Consider the following 22,621-nt stretch of genomic DNA (forward strand, 5'->3'; position numbering starts at 1 on the left):
GCGCAGTAAGCTGATCAACCGTATGATGAATTCTGAAGGCTGCAAAGTGGAAAGTACACATTCCGAGATCACTGCACGCTATGAACGAGGACGACCCAGATCGAAGGATGAAGTACGGCGAGTGATTTAAAGACAGGCTTCGCGAGGATGAACGTTTTGCAAGGATGGTTATCTGGTTTGACGAGGCGCAATTCACACTGAACGGTACTGTAAACTGCCACAACTGCGTGTACCGGGCTCCTGAAAAATCCTCACGTTCACATGGACAAACATGTTAATCTACCCGGAGTTAATGTGTGGTGTGGTCTGTCACCGCGCGGTTTGATTGGCCCATTCTCCTTTTGAAGTACCATAACTGGTGACGTGTATCTTCATATGCTGCAAACATCGGTTTTACCTGCCATCCGAGGGGTGTTTAGAAATGACAGATTTTTAAAAATTTTACCTACAACAAGATGGCGCTCTGCCTCACTACCACAGAGATGTCAGAGCCTACTTGGATGAAAATCTACCTAGACGATGGATAGGTCGAAGAGGAGCTGCTGAGTACCCACCATGGACTTCTACCTATGGGGGACCTTGAAAAATGAAGTTTATCAACAGAAGCCAGCCACACTGAACGAGCTACGAGAAACCATCGAGGCGTCCTCTGTGGCTATCACACCAGCAACACTAACAGCGGTAGTTCATCGTAAGTTATAATTTTCATTTCCGTGTTGACATATAACTTATATAATAGGAATTAATTGAGGGATGTTCCACTATTCAACACAATAAAATACTTAACATTTTTTAAGTGAAAACCGGTTTCGATTCCCTTGGAATCATTAGTTCACAGTAAATAAATAAATAAATCAAAGCATCTTAACAACAATCAACATGAAATATACCTTTAAATACATTTAAAATGGTTGACATGGGTTATATGACATAAAAACACATTCAAATTTAAAGAACGTCCTAGGATCCAGGTCACAGACAACTGCAGTGCGTTCGTACAATTTTGAACAGAGCTTTAAGATAATGTATAAAAACTTGAAGTTGACGAATACTGTGAGGTCCTTATTTGTCACTGTGGATATAAAAACATATGTTAAAAATGTTCAAATATTCGCAGCTGAAGGATAAAAACATGCATCAAAATTGACGATCTTGTACATATGCATGAATCCAGTAACATTTTTTCCAATAAAGACAAGGACTTTCACTCCCCCACTCTCTCGCATCCCCTCCAAACCACAGCCAATCCAAAACAAGTCACCCCCCCTCTAAAAGCCTCCAATAAGCTCCACGCAGGCAGGGACGAGCAATGTACCTCCTACTTTTCTAGCGGCAGGTCAATGAGAGCGAGAAATAAGGGAGTAAGTACTATCAAACAACTTTCCAATAATTAAATCCGAACACACACATTAGTTCTCATTTCTTTTCTTTCTTTTATTTTTTCCCCCCCTCAGACATCCACCTTTTACGATACTGTGCCATACAATCACGGCCATACCATCATTCAAATTTTACTTCAACAACAAAGCAGATGTTATAAAACAACGGAGGATGTTCCCCAACTCCTCAGCTGATCGTTTTAACTGCAAATTGTCTTAACATAGGCACTTTACAAGAACGTCAATTTTTATACGTTTTTATCCTTCATTGACGATTCAACTACAAATATTTAAACATTTTTAACATATGTTTTTATATCCACAGTGACAAATAAGAACCTCAAAGTATTCCTCAACTTCAAGTTTTTATATATTATCTTAAAGCTCTGTTCAACATTGTACAAATACACTGCAGTTATCTGTGACTTGGATCCTAGGATGTTCTTTAAATTTGAATGTGTTTTTATGTCATATAACCCATGTCAACCATTTTAAATGTATTTAAAGGCAGATTTCATGTTGATTGTTGTGAAGATCCTTTGTTTTATTTATATACTGTGAACTGATGATGATTCCAAAGGAATTGAAACTGGTTTTCGCTTAATAAATGTTATGTATTTTATTGTGTTGAATGGCGGAACATCCCTCAATTAATTCCTATTATATGAGCGGTAGATCAGTCAGAAGTTTAGCGGCTTTGACGTTGTTTGGCTGCTAATGGGGGTTACTTTGAACATATAAAATAACCTTCCTCGCAAGCAAGAATTGTAACGGTATGTCATTTTGTTCCATTAATATTGACTATCAAAGACGTCTACATTTTTCTGGACCCCTTTGTATTAAACAAGAAAATCCAGAACACAAACATCTGTTTCACACTCACAAGAAAGAAACTTAAACACAAATTTTCAACACAAGAAAGGGCATGAAAATCAGAACACATTGAAAAAGTACTGGGAGAATCACAAGGCCCAAACAGTCCCTCTGAAGAGATTTGGATAATGGACTTGCTAAAGTGAGCATATGCAGTCACAAGATTGAAACAAGCAGAAGAAGAAGAAGAAGAAACAATGCCAGTCCGAACAGTCCCTTTGAAGAGACTTGGATAATGGACTTGCTAAAGTGATCTTACACAGCCACAAAATTGAAAGAAGCAGCAGAAGAAGAAATAATACCAGTAATAACAACAGTAATATAGAACCATGTAGGCTAATACTGACAATATTTTTCAAAATATCATACTTGTAACCTTACGAATGTAAGATCCTCAAATTTTTAGGTTAGGAAATTTTCGTAATATTGAAGTTGTGTAAATCATGTAATTTTGTTCACTTATATGTAAAAACATAAGATTAGAAGAAGTATTTGTAGTAGGGAATTTTGTATATATATGTAACTTTAATTTGTGTAAGTGTCTGCACATGGCATGGCAGTGTAGGTTGCTCAAGAATTGTGCAACATGGAAAGCAGTGGCTATATCGGGATAGAAGATAGGAAACTTAAAACGGTCCACCTTTTCAATACAAAATTGTTATAGTTTATTACAACATATATTTACATTTGGAACTAGTTTCGACGCTGTTTGGCGTCATCTTCAGCCAAAATGTGGGAAATAGGCTAGCATGTAGACATTTATATTACACAAGGCGTTATATTAAACAATACACATCTTGCAAGGAGATAAAAACAGGGACAAATATAGAAACAAATGAATCGTTGAGAAAGCAAAAGTTATACATATTAAAAATAACCTTAACCACACATCTTGTAGTGCGAAAATATTCGCCTTGAATGATTCCTGAATACAAAACGCACGCGCACACATTTCTGAAGAGCCAGCAGGCAGGAAAAAGTAAAGTGAAACCTTAAGAGTTCTTCTGAGAAGAGTTCATAATTTTTTCTGTGTTCCGACTAACTAATGAAGTTTCCCTTGAGTTCCTGATAAATACACAACAGGAAATTCTCCTTCACTCTCAACAATAGCTATAAAGACCAACGGTAAATTTCATTTTAAATATTGAGCAGAGACGTGAAGTCATGATCTTGAACATGATATAACTTCTTCATTTAACCCGATTTTTTACACAAGGTGTTACATTCAACAATACACATCTTACGAGGAGATAAAAACAGGGACGAATATAGAAACAAATGAATCGTTGAGAAAGCAAAAGTTATACATATTAAAAATAACCTTAACCACACATCTTGCAGTGCGAAAATATTTGCCTTAAATGATTCTTGAATACAAAACGCACGCGTACACACTTCTGAAGAGCCAGCAGGCAGGAAAAAGTAAGGTGAAACCTTAAGAGTTCTTCTGAGAAGAGTTCATCATTTTCTTTATGTTCGGACTAACTAATGAAGTCTCCCTTGAGTTCCTGATAAACATACACAACAGGAAAAACTCCTTCACTCTCAACAATAGCTATAAAGATTTTAATCGCGTCTGCTAATTCCTGTAGATCGGGGGCTACGGGTTTGTGTTCGTATTCGTACGCATCTTCAAATATATACAACACATTACACGAAAAACAACCACAGAAACACGCAACAGTGTCATATCCCTTCACATATGATTGGTGTTAGCCTAGTTTTGCTGCCGGATGCCTTTCCTAAGTCCATACAAAGTCCTGCGCCACGTAGGCTAATTAGGAAAAGGCTTGAAAGAAGAGAGTAGTTGTCAAATATTCCTCCTAGAGACTGGGTGAATTCACGAACAAATCCTGGTTTTAATTTTTAAGACACAGCGAAAGGCACAGCTAACATAATGCTCGTTTGGCGGTTTATGAAGGAAGCATTTCATATTTTAGAATTTCATCCTTAATTATTATTATTGTTCAATTAAAAAAAATTCCGATGAGTGTAGATGCATTCCTCTCAAGTGTAGCATAGACGAGTATGTAGTTCACACCAACACACTAGAAGCCACGATCGTAGCTGTTCGCACTCCACTCAATGCTGTTGAGATAGAGCTGTCCGGTATTGTTGTATTCAAGTATTTGCCCGGGGTACGGCAGGTAGTATAGGCTGAAGAATTGGAGTGGATCAATGTGAATATACGTGAGTGGACATTCAATGTCACATCAGACACTCAATAGCCAATACGAGGGCTTTGTTTTAAGCGAGGTTGGGTTGACTGAGTGACGCGTCAAGAAGTGCCTGTGAGAGCGTTGCTACCAGTAAACTTTTCGGGACGCTTTTACCACGTGTAGCAAGCCTATATAAGCATGTACGCATGTGCGGCAAGTCATTCGGATTCTGATGCTGATTCTGTGTTTTTTCTCATTCGGACCGGTGCACGGGAGCGACATATTTTGCACAGTTTCCATGCGACCGTCTATTGTTCGTGAGTATCTTTTACGGAGTGAACAGGGTATAATCAGAGATGCGAACGAGTTTCCGGCTTTGCGGTGGACGTTCTGTAAAAGACGCTACTAAGTTTTGCCTATACTACAATTCTTCTATAAGATAATGTACAGTGGATGTGGTGGTGCATACTGAATCTACATTATAATTGTATGCCCTCGCAGAGCAATTTTGTAGAGCTTGAACAGCTCTACATTTCTTGAGAAAGGAATTCATCGTCGGCCGAGCATGCAGTTTCAGTTGGAGAAACGTGAGGCGTCACACTAACCTGTGCAGTAATCGGGAAGGATTCAAGACGTCGATGAAGAAGTGTGTAAATAAGGTTAGGGATGCTCTTTGTAAAGTAGGTTGCATCCGTACGTAGAGAAAGTCGTCGTACTTTTCTTTACCAGATTAGGATTTTCTTCTGTAACACTAGAGAGTGCAGTAGGACTCTTACCTGAAGGTATGTTAAATGTATATAGTGAAAATAATTTTTTGGTGGTTTGTAGATGTTTGTAATTTGCCTTTGTAAGCGGCAAACACAGAGTTGGTCTCGTTAAGTGATTTTTTTTAGTTGGTGTTTTTAGTGGTTTGTAATTTGCCTTTCTAAACGGCAAACACGAGTAGGTCTCGTCGAGTAATAATTTTGTTGGTCGTAGTTGTTAGTAATTTGCCTTTGTAAACGGCAAACACGAGTTGGTCTCGTCAAGTGGTTTTTTTTTGTTGTTGTTGTTGGTGGTGGTTTTAGTGGTTTGTATAATTGCCCGTTTATAAACGGCAAACACGAGATGGTTTCGTCAGTGATGTTTTTTTTTTTGTTGTTGTTGGTGGTAGTTGTTTGTAATTTGCCTTTTGTAAACGGCGAACAGGAGTTGATCTCATCAAGTGATGATTATTGGGGTATTTTTTATATATATTTTTATTTGACACGGCATAAGCCCAAAAGTCTATACAGCATCATGTCTATAAGTACGGGCCGTGAAAGCATTAATGCCAAAACTAATACACTTAGGCGCAACAGTAAGAGAACCGAGGCTTATTCTCCCTCGTCTACAGATTATAATAATCGGGTCCATTCGACCATCCCTGTATTTCAGAAGCCTGTTATCAATATTTCGAAGACCCTTTTGATAAGTCGGAAATAAGAATTAGGGAGAAAGGTTCCCAGTTCAATTGGCCCGTTCAATTCAAACTCAAGGACGCAATCACGATCATGGCAGAAGTTAAAAATGCAGTACAGAAGTCACCGATCGAGAACCAAACGGAGACTAGATTTAATATAAAGAAAAAACTTTCTAATTTAATAAGTAACAACAAAGTTAGGGTTCCTTCACATCATAACCAAATATTAGGTTCATTGAAACAGAAAATTAAGGAGAACGATTTGATTTTGACTAAGGCGGACAAGGGGAATGCTATGGTCATTATGAGTAAGGAATCATAAATACAGAAAACCAAAACTTTTTTTTACAGATAATTCATTCAAAATTATGAAAAAGACCCGACCAGTATTATTAACTTATTCTGTAAACTAATAAATTAACAATATAAGTTAAATCTAAGCCTGTTTTCAGTCAAAGAAAGGTCAGGAATGAAACAGTGCCACAAGTAGCTCCGAGTCATTGAACTGGGCTGACTGTAGAGGCCTGTTATATACCTGCTCTTTTATGACTGAAGATAAGTGAATGAATGAATGCAGGAATGAGTGAAAAAACTGATTATGGGGCTGAAATGGATTGAAATTGAAACTGGAGATCCAGAAGAAAAAGAGCCTGACCTTCACTTTTTTCCAGAATAATTTCCAGAAAATGCACCAATCGAGACTTGAACCCAGGAAAGACAGTGGAAGTCCAACAACTAATCATCCAGGTCACAAGGGGGCTCGATGAACCAAGTAATAACGTTCTAAATTGGCAGACTAGGGCAGTGGTACAAATTATTTAGAAAAAATAATGTTTACCTTCTACACTAAGACCGATGAACTCGTTTCTCTGCGTCTTACATCGTGAATGGGATGGTGTTACTGGAATACCATATTCAAAATCATCATCTCCTCCATCAAGTGACTCAAAGACTTGGTTTTCGGAGATCGATATTAAAAGATCTTCTATTTCGTCTTCAGACAGACCCTTCATGATCTACAAAAGCAAACATACCATGACATGACTTGACTGAATTCACTGTATTATCTTTTGGCTATCAACTGCAAAGGGTAATTACGTGTAGATCTATCAGTAAAGGTCTGATTTCACTATTATATTATAAATTATGTTACTATCTCTCCCAATGTTATTGTGAGAATATGTAATATCATGTAGTTAAAATTTGAGGTTAAATACTTCTGCGTATTTATATTGCAATACTTAAGTATTCGTAAGTAATATAATACTATTTTATATACAGATGTATAGTTATCTACCTTGTCAAAAAGATACATACCTTGAAACCGCAAGAAATCCTTTACCTTCTTCAAAATTCAATTGTAAAGCGAAAACTAACACAAGCGCACGCTCACAGGTAGACCTCCAAATGGGCGTGGTACAAATGTGTACCATTTTGCAACAATATGTCACTGGAGAGAAAACAGAGGTTTCCTAGACCTCAAACTAGCTGGCAGCACAATCCACAAGTGCTGGTACATCATCCCAGTCATTTGGTACACACTTGTACCACGACACATATATGATATCGTTAATATAAGATGGTGGTACATTATTGTACCAAGCCCTATAACGGGTTAAACATGCTATCGGACCAGAAGATGTATTCATCTGATGTCAAAAACATGTTCGCAAATATTCCGGTATCAAAAACAAATCTTGTAAAGAGCAATCTACTCAAATACAGTAATTTTAGTAGGCAAGACATAGCAGATTTTATTAATATCTTGGAGTTCGTCACCACTAATAATTATTATTTCACCTTTAATGGTCAGATTTATACACAGGAAGGTCCCCAGCTTCAGGAATTATGATGGAAATTTACATGGATTTTCTTGAAAATAATAAAATCAATAACATTAAAGGAATAATATTTTGGTTGAGATACGTAGATGACACGTTTACAATAACTGATCACAGCATTACTAATAGAGAGGAGGTATTGGAACAATTAAATAATATGGATTCACAGATTAAATTTTCTTTCGAAAGTGAGAATAAAGCTTTAAATTTTCTTGATATTACAGTCATTAACGACTCCTATAAACTTAGATATAAAATCTTTAAAAAAACACTCAAACAGTGAACATTATTAGACAAGATTCAATGCACCCAGGAGCACATTAGAGGGCCTCCTTTTATAGTATGATTAATAGGGCTTATAATATACCCATGTCAGAAGTAGATCACAAAAATGAATTGGATACTATTTATTTAATAGCTAAAAGTAACGCATTCAACAGGCAATTTGTGGATAAAATTATTAGCAAAGTTGAGAAGAAATCGTTTTTGACATTAACTAAAGATACCAAAAAGAAAGAAGACAGTAACATCCTTTTCACCTACAGTCATAGTAAAATCTATGAAATTACGAATGTTTTCAAGAAACTTACCGTAATATGAAAGTTTCTTTCAATACAATCAACAACAATGCTCATCTTATAATCAGCACACTATTGATAACGTCAGTAACAAATTTCAGAAATCAAGAGTTTACAAATTAAAGTGCCAGCAATGTTCCGCCAGTTACATCAGACAGACAGGCTGCAATTTTAGTATAAGGTATAAGGAACATGTAATGCGTCGAAATACGCCAGGTTCTTAGCAATGGGTTCTCATATGGTTGATACCAATCATACATTCACGGACATAAAACAAGACCTTCAAATTCTCCAATTAAGAAAGGGAATCTACTGTATACAGTAGAAGTCCGCTATAGCGAGTACGGCATATAACTGTGTTGTTTACTCATATGTTATATAACAAGAACTCCGTTAGAGCGACGATTTTTTCTGTCCCTTCAAAATTCCTACATTAACCTGTGTATCGTCCTTCATTTACAGCGAGAACCCTATCACTGGCGCATCCATTATTACGAGCGATTAAGCGCGCACAATTTTTTCTGTTACCGATATTTATGCACCCCCGCGATAATATTGCATGCGATCGATTACCTTCGGCATCGTTTCCTCGCTATGTGCACTAGCATTTTCCCTCGTCGACATTCGAAGGCGATGTCAGAGTCGATTAGTAATATCCGTCGACAGCTGTTCTGTAAAGAAAATTTAAAATGAAAGAAAACATATTTTCGTAATAAATGCGTAAATAACGTGTCCGATAACGGTAATTAAAAATTAAGGCTGACTAAAAGACCGCTTAATTTTGAGGCTAAATACTGCAATTAAGAATGGGATACACCTCGAGATATGGCAGAGTGCTTAATTGATTTCATAGGTTAGTTTGTATTTTGTCGCGTCTGGTTAAATTACGGAAAGGCTATTATGAAAATTTATAGCGAGAAAGGTATAATTTCTCTACCGGCGTTTGTGTGTTTTCATCATACGTACAGTACGGTTAAGTTAGGATACATGACGCTGTTTGAATAAGAAAACTGAAACGTTTGCAACAAAATGCGATCGATCATCGGTATAGTTTTCTCACTTTGTACATTTGCGAGCTCTCTCGTTGACATTCAAAGGCGATGTCGGAGTTGATTAGTAATACCCATCGACTGCTGTTCTCTAAAGAAAATTTGAAATGAAAGAGGATAACACGTTTTCGTAATAAATGCGTAAATAACGTGGCCGATAGCAGTTGTTAACTCATTAAAATAAAGACTGAATAAACGATATCTTAATTTTAATGTTATATACGTAAATTACGTAAGAATGTCATAGACCTCAAGATATGGCAGAGTGCATCACTGATTTCAGAGGATATTTCATATCTTCTCGCGTTTAGTTACGGCTATTTACATGTAAATTTTTTGCGACGAGGTTATTTCTCTACATGCGTTTCAAATATGTTTTCATGATAGGCTACATATACGGTTGGGTTAGGTGACGCTGTTTGAAGAAAGCTGAGGTGTTTGCCACAGAAATATCTGGAGTGACACCGTATTTCTCTGAATCCAAGACTTTTCTTCTCTCAGAATCTCATGTGAAAACTCAAGGGTTGTTGCATTTGCGGCCTAACAGTAAGTTAATGGATACCCCTGGCAACTACCGCAGTAACCACGCTGCTTCTTTTCACACGCACACAGAACTCATTGACGACCGCTCCTTTACTACACATCGCTACCGGTTGTACAGTGTACAGTGCCTGTGTGTTTCTCAAATCTGCAGAATGGCATCAAAACATGCGACCCTTCGAATTCTTAGAAAAACCAGGGCTACTCAGTGGCAGAGTCATAACGCGTCTATTGTACTTGATGCTTAGTAAAATTAAGGTTTATAGACAGCAGGAATATTTTCGTGACGGATAGTCGTATTGTAAAGATACGTGGAAAAAGTATTGCCGAGAAATTTTCGACGGGTTCTAGTCGATATTATGATGCCAATTTTAAGTTAATGTTTATTAAACATTCGGAAACGTAGAATAATAGTGCAGCCGCAAGAAAATACGGCATAGGCCTAACTGAAGCCAATATTTGGTGTTAGCGTGAAGACAAAGAGCTAAAAAATGCGTACTGTACAAAAACTGCATTCAGTGGTCCACAACAAGGACGCTTTAAAGAAGTCGATGATGAAATTGTGAGGTATGTGCACGAAAAACGCAAGGGCGGCTGGCCATACCGTGGCGCAATAAACTCGTTCGTTGACTTTCAACGTTCGCGATTAGGCCTATACATCACTAGCCATTGAATTTGGCTGCACCCGACAAGCGAGACGTGCGTGTAGCGATAGCCGGTTATATCTAACGCTGCGTAAAAGTAACAGTTTTATAGACAGCAAGAATAATTTCCTGATGGATCGCTGTATTGTAGAGACGCATGGAATAGGTATTGCTGGAAAATTTTCCACGAGTTCTTTTCGGTATTATGATGCCAATGTTAAGTTAATGGTCCTTAAACCCGCGGAAATAAAGAATAATTGTGCAGCCGCAAAAAAGAATGAAATACAGCGTGACGAAAGTCAATGTTCGACGTCTAAAAATAGTCTAAAAATGCGCAGGCCTGTGCGATTTTACAAACTTCTTTCTGAGCCTGATTTAAATTTTTGAAGGAAGAAGTGGAGTTCATCTTGGATTCGGAGAAATACGGAACTATATTTTTTTCAGAATGAAATTAAACATACACTTTCACGTAGTATCGGATTGCGAAAAATAACAAGTAAGCCGTAGTGTGGATATCATCTGCGGAAACGCAAGTTTTGAACAAACTGATTGCCGTTACATACCGATTTTAAAGTGCATGAAGGGTTTTCCGACTTTTATACAAAAATCGGATATAACGACAATCCGTTATAGCGAGTAATTTTTTCGCTGTTATGAATTCTCGTTATAACAGACTTCTACTATATTTTTGAAAACATTTTTATAAACATTGATCAAAAAATGCAACCCGATTTATAATATGAATGAAATATCGGAAGATATCAATATACTTTTCGAGGAGATAATCTTAAAATTCTTTACACGAAGGCGCGTAAGTAATGCATTACCTCACAACTCCCCCCTTACATCAAACTCCCCACAACCACCCTTCCAAGTCAGTCCTAAATGGCCTTCGAGAACTGCATTCAGTTAGCTTCAACACTTGATGTGAGGTGGACGGCACAGGACGGGCAAGGTGAGTGACCAGATGGGCACATAGTTTACATTTCACATTGAATTTTTCATTAGTTCATATTTTTTTCCTTTTTTAGGCCCTAATTGTCAACAACACAACCAGGTTCAACTTGCATCATACAACCTAAGTCCCCCTTTCTTCAACTCATCACAAGAAGCTATTTTAACGTGGCATCAATATTATACTATTTTATGTACACATTCAAGAACATGCACATTATGTTCACAATGTCAAGATAATTTAATATTTAATTCGCTTAACCACTCACGTTATTTTATATTTGTGCAATTCCACGCATATAAGGACATTTTAACCTGTGTAATAACTGGACTTTGTGGTTCACATCATGTTCATGTTGTGCTATTTTAAGATTCAAGATTGACAAGACACTAATATGCTGCTTCACAAGATTCACAGACTTTTTTTATTCACTAATTTTAATGTGTCCGTATCATATTTCCAATGATTTTATGTGTGACTAAAGAGGACGAAACATGTATCACCAATATAGTTTAATGTAGTCTCATTAATAAAAATGATTACAGTATTGTAAAGGTGGAATTATAAATTTAAATTTATCAACTTGATTGTGTACTAAAAGCCTGAATTCAATTCCAAATCTCTGCTGATGACACTGAGACTGCTGATGGTGATTCGTGCATCAAATGAGGATGTGAAGCCTTGGTGTTATTTGACAGGAGTATGTTATGTGCTAACAGTGGGTTACACCCTCCCTCCCTATCTCATCATTATCACTATCAAATTCATCATCCCACATGCAGACATGCAGGTTGCCCGTGAACCTCAAATGGAAAGACTTGGACCAGGCAAGCCGAACATGTCCTTGAATGAATGCTCGACCTTAAAAGCCATATGCTAAATAAATTAAAACATACACTCCATGGTTGAGTCCACTATTGTCGTAGGTAAATAATCCTCCTCTATTCGGCTCACACAACTTCACCACCACAGCAGTTTTGTATGTACAGCTTCATCCATTGAGTTTATTTCTTTATCTGCTCATTTAGAGTACCCTCCTGAGATTGGTTCCCACCAGTGAACTAAAATAACATACAGTAATTCTTTTACAGGTGAAGGATTTGATATTAGACCATTCCAACAAAGAATAAAAAGCAATATTTCTGCCAGGATTTCAAAGATACTTGGCATTTTCGTACAAGCAAGTTTCCTAGTAAACTATGCTACTAATTATTGTACAAAAGAAGGGTTACCTTGATGGCTTCATAATCTTCTGGGACCCGTGTCAGGTCATCAACAACAGAAAATGCAGCCTGGTATTCCATGTCTTCCTTACTTTTCTTCAAGACAGACAGATATTCCCTGAGCTTCTTCCCATACTGTCTTAAGCGAATAGCACTGTACTCAAATCTATGCAGGGGAGACACTCGGAACAACTTCCAACTTTTACCACAGATATCTGAAATTTAAAAGTATTATTTTTGTTGAGGTATATCCACGAAGAACAAAAACAAAATACATTCACCATTAAATTAATTATATTGCATAGAAATATGAAAGCGGTCATCCAGTCTACGATGATCCAGTTATAAAATAAAAATAAGAATATCTCACAGTCTGAGCATGACTTTGGAGAATTGCAGACTATAATCCCCAACTGAAGTTATGCTTTACAGGCTACCAGCAAATACTCATTTTAAAACGGAAGACTATTTTGAGAAGGATTTTGATGATTTAAATCAACATATACTTCTGTAAATTTTACAAATTGAAGAAGTATATTGTACATATTTTGGTGTAGATACTTTTGTTATTTCAATATTATAGGAAATGTAAATAGGTTATGCTGTTGAGGTGGCTTTGGAACTGACCAGATGGAAAGTGATGATGCTTCCTATATTTGAGATGATGTAAGGTTAAAGTTGGTTATTTTTTAATATTTTGTCCTTTAAGGCATGTCAGTCATCTGAAGAAAGTTTGTGAGTGTTATCTACTTTTTTCTTATCATGAAACAGAAATTTACATCACAATTTTATATTAAAGATTTCTCGATTCGATAGTTTTTTGTTATCCTGTACATATTTTTGCGTATCTTATTTTTTCATGGAATGATAAAGCTCAGCTAGGTATAGATCGATACGGAAGAATTATCTGGCGCGGAAGTTATACACATATTTTATATTCTTTTTCTTCAGTAGCTGCTAGAACGGAAGTAACATTCAACGTAAGATCAGTACAGAAATTATATATACATTTTTTAGGTATTCCTTCATTTCGTATCAACTCCAATGAGCTTAGGGACGAATATTTGATATATAAATGACAACTAACCATAAAGCAACACATAACCCCTCATCACCCACAACGCCCGTTGACACATCATTAGTTCCCAGACTTTTAATTTCATCCTGAGTTATCCTTTATATATAACCATCAATATGACTGATATTACTTGTGACAGTTATAAAGACCAGAAAATTCCTTGTCAGTACTATGGTAAACAGTACAAAGAACTTAAAATTCATATTATCAAACCCCATCCAGAAGAATATCGTGAATCACTTGTAAATACGACCTCTTTGACTCCTACACCTGACCCAAATGTAGGGTTAGAAGATGTCAACTCATCTTTATCATTGCCCTGTTTACAAGAACCAGATAAACGCAGAGACGTAAATAATACATATGAAGGGGAAATGATGAGAGGAATTTCTGTACACTTAAGGTGCGCACATCCCGATCACAGCTTGTCATCAAGCATGCACATTGTGTCTTATGCAACCGAAGAAAATTCTATATTAACACCTATCGAACGCCTTGCTTGATACCCAGGAAACCGTGAACGCAAATTCGTACGAAAACAAAAACAATTCACAAGAGCCTCGGGAAGTCAAATGTCAATACTGTAGCCAGTATTTTCATGGCGAGAGGGGCGTATCCATCCATATTAGTTGCTCTCATCCCGACTGATATCGCGAAAGATTGCTTTAGAATCACACAGCCAAAGTATCTCAAATAGATACACCCGCTCCAGTCCCTAGCGAAGAACTCAATCCTGATGTCATAAAAGAAATTTATAAAAGAATTTATAAATCAGGAACTCAATCCTAGCGACGACAGGGGTATATCAGATAATTCATCTCTTAAGTACAAACAAGAAATTCGCATTTGGAAATAAAAATTTTAACAATTCAACGACCATCATGGGTATAATAAATTGGTTCAAGATTTCGCATCATTCCTCTTCACATCGATTAACCTCCTGCCTGACCCCAAACACCCAGCAATCAAATTTTATGAGGCTAGGAAGAAACGCTGGCTAGCTCTTAACGAAAAACACCACAGTCACTCGTCAAATCCACAGTGTACAAACAAACGTGCCCGCAAAAAAAGGTGAAACAAATATAACTACGAACTGACTCAATACCAGTTCTACAATCAGAGACGGAAGACAGTGAGGCAGGCGTTGGAAAACAAGTCCAAGGTGTGTAAAATCGACCTTGGAAACATTAATAGCTCCTTTTCCGATACACTTTCCCATGAAAATTTACACGAAAGGGAAACTTACCCTTCAAAAATCACGGAAGCGGAGCATGTGGAGATTAATGAAACGTTCGTGCCCACCACGTCGAAGGAGGAAATTACTGCTGCCGTCCATCATATCGCAGTGGATATGGGACCGGGCCCAGATCGCGTTTTGATGAGAGCCCTTAAAGATGACGATGTACAGGCTATCATCGCAAAAATAGGAACCAGAATGCTACAAAGTGGCAAAATTCCCTAATGTCTGCGGAAAGTACGAACAATATTGCTATATAAGAAAGGCGATCCGAAGGCCGTATCGAACTGGCGGACCCATCACTATCTGTTTAGTCATTAGGAGAGTAATAGAAAGAGTACTTGACAGTCGCCTACGTGAGTACATCCACTATAATGAACTCCAGGCACCATTATAAATACTTCCATTCTCGGCGCATTGTTAAAATCTGCTAAACAGAGGAAAGAAGACATCACAGCAATTTTCTTGGACATTCGAAAGTCATTTGACAATATCGGTCACAGCCACCTACTAAAAACTCTACAGTCTGAAGGAATACCTTCAAAACTCAGGGACGTAATTTCCAACCTTCAGACCGGGAACGTCACTCACATCGAAACACAGAAGGATAGAACAAAACCTATCCTCATAAAGACAGGTGTGATGCAGGGATCTCCATTATCACCAGCCCCCTATAACCTAGCCATAGATCATATCTCAAACAAGCTAAGCGAAAATAGTCTATCGCGGCATTACAGGGCACCTCTGTCACCCGAACTACCATCTATAACCATAATGGGCTTTGCCGACAACACCATCATCATCGGGAAGAACAAAGAAGCCGCCTTAGATCATACTCGACTAGCCCGCAGGAGGTTCGAAGAAATTGGTCTTGATATCAACCCACAGAAGTGTACAGGGATATGTGTAATCCAAGGCAAGTTGAAGCAAGAGTCGCTATCCATGGAGGAAGACTGTAGCACTGACTTAATCGGAGACGGCGAACAAATTTGTTACCTTGGAACTACATTCAGGGATACTCTAGTGTTTGACGACACTGCTGTAATGAAAGACTTTCACAACAAGCTCCAACTTCTAACATCGCCGCCACTGCTTAAGGAAGACCAAAAACTCATAGCACTAAATTCCTCAATCTGTCCCACCTTGATATACCCTTTCCTGACATGCAGTTTCAAGAAAATCGCACAGAATTTTTTATCCGATAGCGATAAAATGATTAAAAGTGCAACAAAGGAGATAATGCAGTTGCCAACAGATACCCCAGATGGCATGCTGTACACCGAAAAGAAATAAAGGACTCGCTCTTTTTAAAACCTTGTGGGAAGTTTACCTACAATGCATTAATGCCTGCAATATCTTGCTGAAGACCAAACATCCACTTGGTGTCGCTTCAAGGGATTCTCACGTGGAGAGTCGGGAATGTATAAAACGCCTGAAACTAACAAACGCTGATATCCAGAAAATAACTGCCAAGAACGGCCTGTACGATACTAAGAAGACCCGTCAAGAGCTACGAGAACATGTATTCAATTACAATGAATAAACGTTGTGAATTCACCTCCTGGTGTTTACTACCGCAAAAAGGACTCTGCGTAAAACTTTACAAAGAGTATACACCAGCAAACTCTTGGGTGCAAGATCATACCGGACTGTCTTGTAACGAGTGGAGAGAGGCTATAAAGATGACTGCTAATGTTTCTGCGCTGCGCTCGGTGCCAGGCAGATCCCTGGACAACAATCTCTGTCGGCATTGCCACGCAGAGAAGGAAACTCTTGGTCATGTCCTGGGATTCTGCACACGCGAGGAGCTCCTAAGAAACACACGGTACCACCAGATCAGATCCTTCATTGCCGAAGAACTGAGAAGGAAGGGATTCAATGTACATGAGGAGGTACACGGACTGGCCATAAATGGTAGTTCGCAGAGAATTGACATCATAGCCTTTACAGACAACAGCTCCCAAGGATTCATATTAGATCCGACTGTCAGGTTTGAGCACCATAGCGGTCAGCCAGAGGAGGTTAATCTAGAAAAGATTGACAAATACAAACCCACTATCCCTTACTACAAATCTAAATAACACCTTTAGGAAATTGAAATAATAGGGATAATGATCGGAGCTCGCGGCACCATACCTCGTTACTTCGTCGCCACATGGAAGCGCTTCCAACTCCCAATGAAGCCCATCCCCGAAATCGCGACCCTCGTCCTCTGAGGCTCCATCAAGATCTGAGATACCACCTCTACAGCTAATTTTGAATTTTCTTTAATTAATAGATATGTACAGAAAATTTTATATGTTTTACCTTGTTCTTAGCGGCAGCCTGTAAATACAGGAGGTCTTTCCAAAATAAATGTAAATTATATAATAAACTACACTAATTAACATTCTTGAATTTGAAAAAATATGTTGACCTGAAATGCTCAGCAGAGGAGAGACAAATGTGGTTGCAGCGAAAAGGTTTTGCCTTTAGGATATTAATTAATTAATTAAGAGTCAAATTATTTATTTATTTTTATTTATCCTCAAATGTACTAATCCTTTTCATTTTCTTTTAACAAAAAAGTCGCTTCGAGAACATACTATGGCATTAATACACACTTCTAAAATGACTGGCAGTTAATCCTTGTTCGTAACATTTATACAACTTTTTTATTGTGATGAGTTAACATGTTACTTTCCACAGAGCCAAAATATATTGGTGTGTATCAGTCTGTTTGTTAAAAATGAAGCCATGTTTTCCAGTGTTGACTTAGTTAAATGTAACAAAGGCTTTTCAGTCTGTCAAACACACAGCAAATACAATGTAAATTAAAACACTATAAACATATCTGTAAAACACACACTAACATACAAGGAATGACATGTTTCATTCTATTTTTTTTTTTCATCAACATTGGAGAGGGGAGAGATGTTATTGACCTTTTCATGTTAAATGTACCTTTATGTAATATGGATGAACGCAAATAAATAAAAAAATTTATTTAGGTGAATAAAGTAAGGGACATTATTATTATTTTATTATTACTATTACTATTATTATTATTATTATTATTATTATTATTATTACGATAGAAGCAATTTAATGAGTAGGTGTTGTCAGATATTATGTGAGTAGAGCGAATAGGGGGAATTATTTAAATGTGTATGCTCATTCAGGTTATTTGCATTAGCATTTTTTGCGACGTAAATTTCTATTGCTTCTTTTATATTCAAAGATTTACTTTTATTTTCGAAGTGTAAAATTTTTAGATCAGTGTTGATGTCTGTGAAATGGTGTGAACAGTCGTAGATGTGCTCCCCAAAGGCTGAATGCCGATTATATCTGATCGCGTTTTTGTGTTCTTTGTATCTTGTATGGAAATTACGTTTTGTTTGGCCTATATATGTGGCGTTGCAGTTAGGTTCTTGGCACTTGAGTTCATACACTCCTGACTTTGAGAAAGGGTCCTTTTTGTTTAGGTTGCACCTGCTGAAGAACGAAACATGTCATTCTTTGTATGTTAGTGTGTGTTTTACAGATATGTTTATAGTGTTTTAATTTACATTGTATTTGCTGTGTGTTTGACAGACTGAAAAGCCTTTGTTACATTTATGTATCAGTCTGCCAAGCAAACTAAAATGCAATCAATTTCTTTGAAATCGTTTAAGAAAAGGTTAGGAAAACAACAGGTAGGGAATCTGCCATGTGGGCGACTGCCCTAAATGCAGGTCAGTATTGACTGATTTGATTTTGATTGATGCACACACTAACAGACCTTACGAGCAACACTTCCACACCATTTGCAGCAGAGAATCGTTAGATAAGGAATGGTATTAGTAGCATTGTTCATGCCCTAAGGGCCGGTATTATAATAGAGGTTTAAACTGTTGGCTCAGTTTAAACTTCGGTTTATCTTTTAGTTGTGTATTATAAAACTTAATTTTTAAAAGTTTAACTAGAGATTAATTTAACTGCCACTCATCTACCGTTTAAACTGAAGTTTAAGAATACATAACCTTACAACATGGCAGAACGAATGGATCTCAAAGATATTTTTGAGGTGTTTGAAGAAATACTGAGCGATGCCGAAGAAGTGGTTCAAATTATTGAACGACCACGGGCACTACGAGTTTTCCGAGCAAGGGGACGTCACTTTCATATATGGAATGAAAAATAGTTTTTAAATAGGTTTAGGCTTACAAAACAGACTGTCATAACCCTATTTCAACAAATTGGTGCTAGAATAAAACATGCAATGAAAAGGTAAGATGTAAAAATGACTTTTAGAACTGTTTGAATTTCAAAAGTGTAAACTTTAGAAAATAAAGTAATTTCCTTCTATTTCAAAAATCATGCTGTAGAACCCCTCAGACAGCTACTAATAGCATTGCGATTTTATGCTTCCCGTAGCCATAAGTTCACTGTTTCACGGACTATATAAATATTTCTGTACTAATTGCACAAGCAATTCTATTTCCTTACTAATAAAATTAGGACAACGTTTATTGTTTTTATCCGCCATTTTACCTACAAGAAGCAAACAAAACATTATCGATAGTAATCTTTTCTCGCAAGTCACTGCTACCAAGATCGTTTATTTCCTTCTTCACCTCAGTTTAACTCAGGTCGGCCATTATAAGACTCAACATCGGTTTAAACTCAAGTTACAGTTTAACACAATCTTCAGTTTAAACCCTCATTATAATACTGGCCCTAAGTCACTTTCATATTGTCAAAGCCAAGGATGAGACCAAGACAAGTCAACAAAAATAACAAGTTTCTTCAAGTCCGAGAAGACAGTTTTATTGCTGGTGTAGCAAAATCCTCGTATTCCTTAAAATTTCAAATGAATGAATTGAATATTGGGTAAATATTGAACCTTACCCTTACACGCAATTCGAAGTATTTATTTTTAGTCTCCTTAAAGATAAAAGCAAGCGAATGAAATGATTCTTGGGTAAATATGAAATAAATAATTACGTTTGAATTTAAAATAATTAATGAAAGTTTACTTGTATAAAGATTCATCTAAGAATAAGCCTATCTTTAAAATTTCAGATCTCTGAATGCCGTAGGTTTGGCTGAGTATCACACACGTGCACACAGACAAACACTCCCAGATAACATGGGCTGAACACGGTCCCTCGTGTCGGTAACCAAAAATGGCTTCCTACACCATGGACTTAAAATGGTTCCTTGACTTGTACTACCTATCTTATGTACATTGCCTAGCATTTAATCTGGTGACAGCACATTGGATTTTCATATTCCAACATGTTTTCCGCCGGTGTTAGTTTATAAATGAATTTTACTACAGTAGAAGTCCGCTATAGCGAGTACGGCATATAACGAGAACCCCGTTATAACAAGTTTCTTCTGTCCCTTCAAAATTCCTATATTAAACTGTGTGTTATCATTTGGCTGCAGCAACAGCCCTATACTGATGCATCCATCATTACAAGTGATTAAGCGTGTGCAATATTTTCCATTACTGATATTTATGCGCCCAGATGCAATCAATCATCTTCGGTACAGTTTCCTCGCTATGTCCACTAGCGAGCTCTCTCGTCGATATTCAAAAGCGATGTTGGAGTCGACTGGTAATAGCCAATGACTGCTGTTCCCTAAAGAAATTTTGAAATGAAAGAGGATAACACGTTTTTGTAATAAATGCATAAATAACAAGGCCAATAGCTGTTATTAACTCATTAGAAATATAGGCTGATGCAAATGATCACTTAATTTTAATTTTATATACAGTGAAACCTTGTTAAGATGTTTCTGCAGGGGAAAAAAAAGTGTTAAGCGAGAAAACGTACTAATGAATATACGAATAAAAGCTATCCTATACAGACAAGAAATATGTTCCACCTATCAATACTTGATTTATTATAAACAGATTTACATCAGTACCGGTTTCGGCCTTCCACGGCCATCATCAGCTGGTACATTATAATATTGTAGCCATTCGAGATGTCACAAAGATGTTATTATGATCAGATCATCTGGATTTCTAATGGGGTTAAAAATAAAACATATTGTAGTAATGTTTTGTCTATGTGGGGTTAAAATAGTATCAATGATCAATGTGGCAGTGAAGGCTACAGTAAACTAATACTTATCGAGTGTACATTAGACATACTGAGCACATTAAACATATTAAAATCCATAAAGCACATTTTTAAACACTTGATAAGTTTAAACACACTAAAATATAAGGTACATGCATGTTAAAACACTGTTAAAATTTGAGAGTTTGTGTTGTGTGGAGTTTCTTCTTCAAGCTTCCTTGTAGTTCTTGCACTTCTATGTCTACGTTAATTAGTTGCATAAAGTGATCTTCGAGAATATTCTATTTGGTTGATATATGTCATGTTAATTCGTGGCAAAAACCCTTGTCGTAAAAATTTCTTTACGTACTGTTGTAATTCAACAGTTGATATACTCCAGTAAGTTTTGTGAAAGACTGCAAAGTCTTGAGTTTTAAAAATTTTGATTAAAGGAGCTGTTGGTAGCGACACCTCTCGTCTGTATTCGTGTTGTAGATATTGCTGTTGTTGTTGTTGTTGTGGAGGTCATGTAGCATTGTGTTTGGAAGCTTGCTGTGTACTACTGCGAGTGTGACACGCACATGTACCTTATATTTTAGTGTGTTTAAACTTATCAAGTGTTTTATATTGTACTTTATGGGTTTTAATATGTTTAATGTGCTCAATATGTCTAACGTACGCTCAATAAGTTTTAGTTTATTGTAGCCTTCACTGCCACATTGATCATAGATACTATTTTAACCACACACAGACAAAACATTACTACAATATATTTTATTTTTAACCCCATTAGAGATCCGGATGTTCTAATTATAATATACCAGCTGATGATGGCTGTGGAAGGCCGAAACCGATACTGATGTAAATCCGTTTATAATGAAGTATTGATAGGTGGAACACATTTCTTGTCTGTATAGTGGATCCAATCAATACGGAAAATGAAACTTATAAATAATAATAATAATAATAATAAAAGCTATCCAACAGGGATATAGAAACACTAGATACGATTTTTCCGAACGTAAGGGCATTTTACGTAATGTATCCGCGGGCACACTGAAAAGTATAGCCCTATCTACCATTCCTAAAGATGAGAGGAAAGTATTAAAAGGTGTGAAAAACACGAGAGAACATATATGAAAACCTTTTCTGCTGGGGATTATAAATACAGTAACACTGAAAGGTGTGAAAAACACCAAACAAATATGAGCACATATGCACAGGGGCCAACAAAAATATCGAATTATTGCGGATCACACTCTTTCTACAACAAATGTTAGTAGAAGCCTTTTATTTCGGAGCAGTGGGTTATTAAACATTATTTTCTGGTCACACTCTTACACAATGAATTGGAGGTTACGTTCGACCATGTGCAACCGCTAGGAATGACTTTGGCCGCCATTTTTAATAGAACAAAACTTCGACCAACTTGAGTGATCAAGTTGAAACTCAAAGGTGCGAGTTTAAATTGGTTTCAACATTCACGACCTCTGCACGCTTATGCCAGCCCACTTACGACAGATTTCAATTTCATCTTCATTAAGCTATTAAGGAATTTTACATTTTCTGTGTCCATAACTAGGCTATCA

At 37.0% G+C, this 22,621-nt stretch overlaps 1 protein-coding gene across 2 annotated transcripts in view; it reads right to left on the minus strand.

Annotated features, from left to right (window-relative positions):
• Positions 1–22,621, minus strand: part of LOC136872057 (centromere protein L) — a 114,470-nt gene that overhangs the window by 51,925 nt on the left and 39,924 nt on the right. For both annotated transcript variants that reach the window (XM_067145911.2, XM_067145912.2), the window contains one exon: positions 12,692–12,897. In XM_067145911.2, the coding sequence (XP_067002012.2) occupies positions 12,692–12,897 (206 nt within the window). The remainder of the gene's footprint in view (positions 1–12,691; positions 12,898–22,621) is intronic.

This window comes from Anabrus simplex, chromosome 4 (genome assembly GCF_040414725.1).
Source record: "Anabrus simplex isolate iqAnaSimp1 chromosome 4, ASM4041472v1, whole genome shotgun sequence".
Lineage (NCBI taxonomy): Eukaryota > Metazoa > Arthropoda > Insecta > Orthoptera > Tettigoniidae > Anabrus > Anabrus simplex.